The sequence below is a fragment of the Salminus brasiliensis genome, chromosome 6, assembly GCF_030463535.1.
Source record: "Salminus brasiliensis chromosome 6, fSalBra1.hap2, whole genome shotgun sequence".
NCBI classification, from domain to species: domain Eukaryota; kingdom Metazoa; phylum Chordata; class Actinopteri; order Characiformes; family Bryconidae; genus Salminus; species Salminus brasiliensis.
In genome coordinates, this window is record NC_132883.1 from 38,231,052 (window position 1) to 38,242,015 (window position 10,964).

The window sequence follows — 10,964 nt, forward strand, 5'->3', positions numbered from 1 at the left end:
AACACCAGCAGCAGCACCATGTTCATCCTGAAGCTTTCTCTACTCACTGGTAAGTTTGGCCCGTTCTTCTAAATGTGAAATACCTGGTGTACAATGCTAACGTAGAACTATTGCGTCTCAACAGGAAAAACTATGCAGCAGCGCAGAGCGTCTTTGCTCTGCTATTCCCCATGGTCCTTGCCCCTCAGAATTTATGTTCTTGAAGTTTGTGCGGCATGTCCCTCTGTTCGAGTTTATAGCAGATCAATCTGAAGGCAAGGAAAGTTGCTGGTCGGTTCAATCCCCTGGACAGGCAGGAAGTGGGGGCAGAGGGATCAGTGTTTCATTCGTTCTTTTCACTTTCAATCAGGAATCCAAATTTGAAAAAATAAACAAAATAAAAACAACAATATTTGATATTCTTTTATGAATATCATACCAAAAAACAAATGCTGTTATAGCTTCATTCAGTCTTACTTGGAGTCTCATGATTTTGGATGGAGTTGAAGATAAAGAGATTGATCTTGTTTAGAGAAATGAAGCGCCTTGCTGTCAACAATGACAATATAACAGCCAAAATAATGGGCAGAATCTTTCAGGTACTGCAGATTTGTCTAGATAGCTAAATGTCATATTTAAGTAGTGTTATACTGTAAAGTGGTATGTATGTATCTCATTTTAAAGGTAACTAGCTATGTACATTGTGGTGAACCCTTCCCTCACTGTTTACATTCGAAAAGATCATGATCCCAGTCTCTACATCACAGATGACAGAAACGTAGCTACACAAGGGAGCAGTACGAGGTACACAGAAAGAGTATCAATGTGGGCTCATCTAGTGTGCCAGTGACACAACTGCTTGTACTCTCTTTTCCTTCTACCTCCCACCCATATTATAATTATATAATAATAATAATAATAATAATAATAATAATAATATATATATATATATAAAAAAAAAGATGTTACTAATAGTTATATTCACAGCTAGAGACATCAGCATGGTGTAAGTATGAGTCATGGAGCGCTAACAAAATGACAAATAGGCTTGTGAGCATTTTAGCATGTTTTAATGCTGTGGCAGGTTCTGATAAGGTATATAAAAATTTGTGTTTTTGACCCACAGTGCTGTTTGCAGCTCAAGGTTTGCTGATTTCTGCAGGTAAAACAATAATCACAAACATTAAGAATCCATTTAAATAAAAAACTGAGCTCACTGTTGCTATGCCTGTGATGATAGTGTGTGAGCCTATGTTCAGCAGTCTCTGTGTATGGTTCATTCTTTCAGAAAATGCAATCACCTGTTATGGCAATGTCCAGCGCCTCAGCTGTGGTGAGCTTGACTGTGTTACTGTCTTCACAGCAAGTGTAAGTGTGAAATTTGCAAATCCATATTGATACCAATTTACATTTCAGACAGTGGACTGATAAGCGTGAAGTCCGCTATATATGGCCGTACAGACAGCACCACTTGTAGCGCTGGTCGCCCTCCTGTTCAGGTCCAGAACACCCAGTGCTCCTTGAAGATTTCTCTGATCTCTAAGAGGTACCAATTTTTTTGTTTACATATTGTACATATTAGACATAAATCATTTTCACTCCCTGCATCCAAAAATATGCACCCTTTTACACACATTTGCTCACTGTGGACAAAAACTACATTTGTCCACCATTATGACCCAAGGATCGCTGGTTCGAATCCCGGGTCATGATGCCTGCCATCAGCACCCAGAGCCCAAGAGAGCACAATTGGCCTTGCTCTCTCCGGGTGGGTAGATGATCCAAGCACTGTCTCTCAACATCACTCCTGTGTTGAACGCTGGCCGGCACAAGCGTTTGCTAGCTGACGCGTCAGAGATCGAGCACATTGGTTGCTCAGTGATGTTGCATCAGCAGTAGTACGGAAAAAGAGGCAGGGGCTGGTTGTTGGAGGAGGCAAAAAAAAATATATATATATTTTTATAAACTTCATCCCTTCACAGGATTTGTTTCCAAAATGCATCAGAGCTTGTTTAAATGTCCCTTTGAAAATGTCCAAAGCTGAATTTTGAATGAATGTTTGACATGAATTCTGAAGCCCAGGCGCCGCCTTAGGGTGCACTCCATCCAATTAGTGCACACTGTATCATATGAGCAACTCACTGTTCGGTTATGGGATGTAACCACTAGGAAGAGGCCCACCCCTTTGGATAGGCTGCAAGGGTGTTTGTACTATGAAAGGCTTTATGAAGTAGTGCAGGTGCACTGCGGAAGCATGCTAATATGGTCTACATATCTGAATATAAAGATATAATGCATCTATGTTAACCTCATAATGTATTGGCAATATGCTGAAACAGGTCTATTATAACTGTTTTAAGTTACAGGTTATGTTATACTGAAAACTCACGTTTATGTAATTAATTATATAACTTGTTTTTCATGAGGATGCGATTGCGAAACCACTGGAATAAATAAGTGATAGTTGAAGGCTGTGCCTGGCGGGAGCGGTTGGCCCCCGTCCTCACCCACGCATAGTACTTCATTTTTTTTTAAAGACATAAGGGACGGGTTTCCCCCTTTTCTGGTGAGAGTCGGCTGAGTGGAACTGCTGTCTCTTACCAGGATCGATGGGCTCTCCCGGTCCAGTGTGAGTGGAGAGTAACTGCACCACCACCACTCCAGAGCCCAGGGACAAAAATTCAGCCAATTCAACCAATTCAGCATTTGCCATTTGAATTTTCCCATTGGCTCCAGGAACCATTCATGTGCATACTGTTTTACTTTACTTACTCTGTTCGTGTTGTCCCCTCCCCTGAACAACCTTCCCTTTGGTCAGCTGCCTTGTTGTTGTTGGCTGTAAGCACGTTGTCAGCTGCTGCACGTTTGTTTTTCTGTAATGATTGGTCTGGTAAATGTATGAGTTCTCCATATTAAAGCCAGCATCAGGTAGAATAAGTAGGACCAATCCTCTCCTCTGCTGCATGCAGAAACCCCAGAAGAGAAGCAGAGTTATTTTAGAGATGTTTAAAGTGACGTTACTGCTCGTACATGCACTCCTGGAGTGCCTTGCTCAAAGGCCTAACGGTAACAGCTTAGTGGACCTGGGTGTTTAACCCAAAAACCTGCAATCAATAACCCAGCACACTAACCACTAAGTACTCCAGTGACCCTGTCATGGCCTTGTGCAGCAGTGTGTAACCCCCAAGGCACCCACTGAAGCTCTGCTATAGCGCTGAGTACATGCCACTCAGTCACATCCTACCACAGTTGCAACCACTTTACATATCATTGCAGCTAATGTAAGATTATGGACATTATAGAGCATTTCATATTTGTGCAAATGGCTGTTGTTCTATCTATTCTGAATCAGATGCAATGGACAGAGAGTGTGCGAGTTTAAGACTGATGTTCTTGGCAGCCCTGACCCATGTGTTGGAACGTACAAGTACTACAACACCACGTACGACTGCATCCAAGGCCGTAAGTAGACGTGAGCAGTGTAAAGGCGCTCTTTGTAAGGCACTTCCGAGATTAGCATCATCGCCTCAAACAAGGGCAAGTGAAAAATAATGTACAGCATTTTTGTAAAAATAGCAAAATTATTCCAATTTAACATCAGAGAGACTCACAGACCAGGTACGATCCACATGATTGTTAAACACATTTTACAAAGTTTAGAATAACTGGTAAACAGGTGAGCTAGGAGATTTAATAATGTGGACAGCAGCTCCCGCACCTGCAAAGGGGAATGAGCAACCATTAGCAATCAGCAAATTTTTTGCCAATTACATACAGTCATATTCTTTTATTAAAGCAGTCGTACAGTCATATTCTTCTATCAATTTTACCTAAAATCTAAACTAATAGTGAGAATAGTATCTCTATCGTTGCCAATCCAGGCTCGGCACGCTGCTAACTGCACTTGCAAGACACCTCAAAAGAACTGCGTAACACTGCGTCATACGCCCAGGTCATATTTGTGTAAAATCCTCAAAAGCTTGCTTTCTATTTACAGCAGTGGCGTAAAAGTCAAATACACTCCCCAACTGCAGGGGCAGCACAAGAGCAAAAAACACCAATTTACGCATAGTGTTTGAGAGTCTTTGGCAGCTGCAAAGGGGAATTAGCAATCAGAGTCTTGACAGCCCCAGTCAAAATTCACAACCATAAGCATACACTCATATTTTCCATTAACGCAACATTATGTAGCAATTTTACCTTAGACTTATAGTGAGAATAGCATCTCTATCATTGCCCTATCCAGGCTTGGCATGCTGCTAATTGTACTAAATGACTTTGGTGGAGCTGCACAAGACCTCTCGCAAGAACTGCGTAACACTGCGTAACCCAGGTCATATTTGTGTAAAATCCTGTAATACTCCTCTAGCCTCAGTCCAAATCTTTCGCTTTAGATGCCTGCTCTGTATCGCTCAGCTTGTCCAGAAATGCACGTTTACAGCTATCCACAAGGAGGAGCTCAAAACCTTTCTTCTATTTACAACAGCGGCTTAAAGGGAATTTCTCTCCCAAACTGTAGGGGGAGCCCAAGAGCAAAAAAACACCTTTTCTTGCAGAGTGTTGCCAGAGTCTTTGGACACATCCCAATGGCATACTACACACACCCTAATACCATACGATATATGATACATACTAAATGTAATAGTGCAAGTTTGGCAGGTTAGTACACAAACTGTTAGCGTACTAATCGAATTAACAGACTGTAGCTATGCCAACATAGCTCCTCCCTTTGCATTTCACATTGCGTTGTGGGACAAAAGTGTGAAAAGGCAAACATGTGAAGAGCATCTGAATGTGATGCTTTTCATTTTATCTCCTGCCTCCAGGTGTCAGAGTGTTGTGTGAGGATAGCTACGGCACGCTGGACTGTGGTGAGAAGTTTCTCTTCCAGCATTACTTCAGTGTTTTATTACTGACTGTTTCTTTCCATCCAATCAGTTTGAAAACTGCAGATGGTCTCTAATAGCTTTGCCTGTGTCTCTGTGCAGGAAATGAAGTGATTCAGATCATCAATGCTAACTATGGACGCACTGATGGAACAACCTGCTCAGAAGGACTACCTGGCAGTTTGATCGGGAACACCAACTGTTATGCTCCTGACACCCTTACTAGCGTGGCGACTGTGTAATTTGTAGAACATTTGATTTGTCTTCAGCTTGTCTTAGTTGTCTTTGTCTAGGAGGAGTATCAGTCATACCATCTCACTTTTTATCTTATAGGTGTAATGGGAGGAGCAGTTGCCCTGTGCAGGCTTCATACACCATCTTCACAGACCCTTGTGTCGGGATTTCCAAATACCTAACAGTCTCTTATTTCTGTCTCCCACCGTCTGTTCGTGAGTAATCCATCCTTCCTGCCACACCTTTCTGATCTTTCTTTTTTATGAAACCTTTTTTTTTTATTAAACCGCTGAGTACTAGCAGTGTGGTTGATGTGGAGCAACAGATAACTCCACTACCTGCCACTGAGCTATGATACCATGCTGGAGACTGGGGTTCGATTCCCAGTCTGGGTGACTATGCTGTGCTACACCAATAAGAGTCCTTGGGCAAGACTCCTCACACTACACTGGCCCGCCTCTGTAATAGCCAAATGCTAGGATAAAAGGTAACCCTACCAGACTACTACAATCTCTTCAACTAGCTAACTTCACGCCATGCCGACTACCTAACTGAGATGACCCTAAGAAGCTGGCAATGTTTTCCAGTGAGATTAAGAAGGGAATAATTCTATAAAGGGAATAAACAAACAATAATTACAGTGCTCTTGTTGTGGTGCTAAAAACAAGGCTATATATACAGGTCCAACAGTGAGTTCAGGTCAGTTTTCTCTGCTGAGAAATGCTGAACACGTCCAGGCAGCCATGCCATTGAAAAAAAAATCTCTCTTAAATGGAAAGGACATGTAACATGCTGATTGGTTTATTGCATGTTACGCCCAAAATACACCCATGATTAATTCAAAAAGATTTAATACATGCCTTTTGTGTGTTTCCCATCGTTTTTCCCATCGGTATGAAAGCAAAGATACACTGACTCCTTAAATCAAGCTGCGCATGTGTTACACAGGTAAGTGAATGCAACGTTAGCAGTCTTGTCCAAGGACTCTTTCTCAGTGTAGCGTGGGGGGCTTACCTGACCAGAGAATCAAACCCTAGTCTGCCACAGGGAAGGCAAGGTTGCTACCCACTACAGTATGAACATAAGCATGAAAGTTTTCCTACATAAAATCTGTAATTCTGTTTTCTGCAGAGATCAGCGTGACCTGTGAAGGCAGTACTGCTGTTCTGACATGTGGTTTGTACTTTTCTGCTATAAATTTGCATTTCAAAAACCTTGAGTACTTCTGAAGCCCTTTAACTGCCATGGTTTTTGTTTTTTACACAGAAATCATTTTCAGTAGCCTTAAAATCTGCTCTTCCGCTAAAATTCTTTTCATTTTAGGCACTGGTGTACTACAAATTCAAAGTGCCAACTATGGCCGGACTGATTCCATCATATGTTCCGCTGGACGACCTGTCAATCAAGTCACCAAGACCGACTGCTACGCCAGCAACACACTAGCTATAGTTATGAACAGGTCAGTTCAACCTTTATAAGCAAGTCCTTGCATCAACCTACAAATGAAAGGTGAAATAAAAGGTATTATACTTTAATACTCACCCCACCCCTCCACCCTGTTCATTAGTCCTCTGAGCTACACTAATTCTTGAGCTGTTTTCACACTGAGCGCAGACAATTTACAGCTGCACTTTCAAACAATCATCCAAGTCTCAGCATGGCAAATAGGACAGCAGTGGGTGTTGGCCCAAGTTGGTCTTTTTCAGGTTTGTAGGTACCAGTGTTTAAACTAGCTAAGAGAGATAGCCTCTGGAATAAACTTGCAAGATAATGTGCTGTCTCCAATTAGGCCGTTGACACTTTGGCCTACTTTTACGCCCAACCAGCAAGCGCCACACATACTGCAAGTGGTGTTGACAGCAGCTTGCGCAGACGTGAACGGCGAGTTCAGCACATACCACGTTCCGTGAAAACAGCTTTAGACTGCACTAGATAACCAGCTTTTACTTCACCTTGAGTTCACATCTCTCTCACTCTCTTGATTCTTCTCTCTCTGCTGTACGGAATGAGATACACTCAACTTAGGTTTTCTTAAGTTTCCATATCCTGCACATTTATTTATCTTCACTCTAATTTTGTGGGTGGTGGGGGTACGTTTTCAAATTACAAACGTAGCTCAAAGAACCACACCCCCACAAACTGACAATTGCAAGTGCAGCTCAAATGTATGTGCACAAGCACATGTACCCTTTAAAACAAGGTTTTCTATCTCATCTTTATGCAGATGTCATGGCAAGACGACCTGCAGTGTGTCTGCATCAAACGATGTCTTCTCTGACCCCTGTGTCAATACCTACAAGTACCTCAGCATTGCATATTCCTGTGCAGTTTACTGTGAGTTTCTTTTTCGTCATCAACTGTCTTCATACTTCAAATTTCTCAAAGCTGTAGTTGGCAATTATTAAGAGAAAAACAGAATGCAGTGCAGTGTAGAGCACAATTTAAAATGTTCATAGAACTGATGAATTTGCTTTGTTTATGACAGTGCCTTTGATAATGCTGGGACAGTGAATAGAAACATTACTTGTTCTGCATTTTTGCTGTATATTGTAATTGGTTTAGATGAAAATGAAGCCACAACAGGTTTACTTTATTGATAAGAGTTTAATGGCAAGTCACAGTTTGGTTCACACCATAGTAAGAGTACAGTGCTTGCAAGAACTGTATAACACTACGTAACCCAAGCCAAATTTATGTAAAACCCTGTAATTTTACTCTACTGCCTCAGTCCACATGCATCTTTTACTTTCAGTGACTCTTCTGTTTTGCAAAAGCTTGACAGAGAATGCACTTTCTGGCTGCAGGGGGAGCCCAGGAGCAACATATTTTACATAGTGTTGCTTTAAACAGCAAATTGTAAAATTTAGCATGTTAGATTTGATGCCACACACACACACAATACAGCTGTCCAACAACACTGACACACTGTCCTCTTATCATGTACATAACCACACATTCTATATCTATACTAATGATTGCCCCTCTGTTTCCTCACAGAATAACTCCAGCTTTTGCTCAGTGTCTCCTGTTCTTCTGGAGAGAAATCAAGTCAGTAGTGTCCTGAAAGCTTTATTGTTGGTGTACTACTTGTAAGTATGGTCTGATGTAAATATATACTTTCAGACCTTACTTACTTTTATATGTAATCACTTCCTTCAAATGTTTTATTAAACATTATTGCATCACAGCATTGTTGTTCTGTTCAGTGCTTATTTTTACATCATGTCATTTTAAAATACAGACACTTTCATTTGTCTTCAGCATGGAAAATGCCCCAAGTGTTTTCAGGTGGCCACTCAAGAACCTTTCAGACCTTTGCTTTGGGATTTACGATGTAGGAATATTTAAGCATGAATCAACTGAAGCTTTTCATGAAGCATAAAACAAAAACGACAATTAAAGAATAGGGAAATTAAGACATCAGCGATTTGCTGATGTCATGGCTCTGTCTTAATGCAGCAGTTGACTGTGTGTAAGATAGTTTGCCAAATCACTAACATTTCACCGGTTGTGACCACTTTACATCTTGTTTGTGGTGTTGACTAAGCTTAGGGTAACCTAGTCTGTCTAGCCTGCAACTGTCAACTGCATTTGAGCTGTCAGGTGGGAGTATCTAGTGACTCATTTATGTTACATAAAGTTATATCTAAATTTTTTATCAATTAATTTGTTTTTTTTATTATTTACAGTTATTTGGTTACAGCAATACTGCAGCATTTCCAAACTACACTTTATCTGGCAGATAAAGTAATGTACCATCAGTTACCATCCACAACCATTTTCCAAGTACTTAGTAAAGAACAGTTGACTTGATGATGACTTAAAATTACAGCAGAAACCAATGAGCGGTTTTTGGATTCCAAGAAATACACTCAAACAATGAGGTGTTACTACAGGTATTACAATACAGGTCTTTGAAATACATATATACATGTATACATAGGATACAGTCCTACCACATCTGTTGTTATGGAGCTTTATTCAACTGCTAATCAATGGATTATTTTTTATTAATACTGTCCATAGCAGTCAGAACACACCAACAATGTATCTATTTACCATTAATTCTCATTATAGTATTAAATAAAATACTGCTTATATTTATGATGATGGTCGTTTGTCTTATGTGTCAGCCTGTGAGAATTTTTTTTAATAAATTAAATTCTAGCTGAAAGTCTATACTTCCATTTCATCATGATTACTCACTGTCCAAACACTTATGGAACTGACTGTATGTGTGAGGGCCAGGGTTTTGAAGCTCAAAGATGACCCTACATGGAGGCCCATGTTTAGTGTTGAGTATGAACTGGAACTTTGTTCTTGGGAAATAGAGTAATCCTGTGGGTAGCTGAAGATATCAGCAGTATGCCATGGTCTGGTGGCTCTGTCTTCATGCAGTGGTTCACAGTGTGTAACATAGTTTGCCCAATTGCTCACTGCCACACACCAAACAAAGAAACACCAAAAGTCCAGACTTTTGATTGTTCTGAAGCTGTATAACTGTTGAGACTCCAGAATACAATCCCACCATAGGACATTGTTCCAAAATGTTTAGGAAATGGTGCGTTTGAGTAGAAGGGACCACCAGCAACATGCCAGTTTCATGGTTCTGTCTTAATGCATTGGCTGATAGTGTGTAACATAGATTTACCATTAATTCTCAATATAGTATTAAAGAAAATACTGCTTATATTCATAATGATGGTCGTTTGTTTTACATTTGAGCCGGTGAGAATTGTGTGTAACATAATTTGCCCAATCATTGTCTGCTTATTCGGACATAGTTACATCTGAATTTGGCTGTGACCACTTTACACTGCAAGAGCCACGCAGAGCCCATGCCCACCTGGAACCTATCTAGCCCACATTCCACCCATGTAAGCTCTACATGAGGTTGTTGTCTGGGTAACTTGGGGAAACTTGGAGAGTTTAGCCTGCAGTTTGAAAGTTGAATTTGCACTATGAGATAAAAAAAGGTATCTAGGTATTCATTTTTGAACATTCATGAAAACAGCTACAAGAAAAAACTTTGCTATTGTCATATATTTTCACTTTCAAAGTGCTAGGCAACTGCTTAGAGGAGCCCATGGCAGCTGATTGTTAGAACAAGGTTTAGTAGTCAAGAATTTTCATAAAGCTTTGAAATGTACTGGCCTCTCCGAAAATTGACTGTAAACAAGTCATAACCTTAACAAGTTAACTGAGGTCTGAAACGTTGGTATATGTTATTTAAGAAGACTTTACATCTCTTTAAATTCAAACAAAATGTTGAAATGGATTTTAATTGTTTCATTACATCAGTTTAATAAGTCCTAAAATAGAACCCTGTGAGACTTTGATATGCTTACAAAAAATGTATATGCTTATTGGAGCAGCTCCACTATAAAAACGTACAAAATGTTCAAACGGTCTTTAACCTCATGGCTTTTGGAGATACATTTTTTTTTCTACTTACTTAACTATTCACAATCACAGACAGGGGTGACCAAACTTCTGCATGCCACTGCACAAATATATATATATATACAGCACCCAGCACCCTGCACCCAGTTACAAAGGAAAGGTATCGGTCCGAGGGTGATGAGCTTTCATTCAGGATGTCCGGTTTTGTATACTAACTAAGACCTTAATCAGGCTGTTGCATGCATTAAAAAATTAAGTTAGTGCCGGAATTCACCGAAGGTGCTCTGAATGATTCTTTAAATAAAAATGGATGTAATTGTCCACGTAATGCAGAACTGCTAGAGTCTTGTGCAATCATAACGCAGAAGGTTCTTTCTTGATCGTGTCACCGCTTCCTTGATTTATGTCATGAACTGTGGGCTTTAAATACAGGTCAGCTTCAGATGTCCCTCCACCAGCAAA

At 40.4% G+C, this 10,964-nt stretch overlaps 1 protein-coding gene across 1 annotated transcript; it reads left to right on the top strand.

The window, feature by feature from the left end:
- Nucleotides 1-8,274, top strand: LOC140556942 (rhamnose-binding lectin-like). The gene is made up of 12 exons (XM_072681054.1): nt 1-49; nt 1,106-1,141; nt 1,268-1,312; nt 1,396-1,525; nt 3,332-3,441; nt 4,806-4,850; nt 4,968-5,103; nt 5,199-5,314; nt 6,231-6,275; nt 6,423-6,558; nt 7,324-7,433; nt 8,097-8,274. Coding segments are annotated over exons 1-12 (942 nt in total). The 5' UTR covers nt 1-18; the 3' UTR covers nt 8,099-8,274.
- The last annotated feature ends 2,690 nt before the right edge of the window (nt 8,275-10,964 follow it).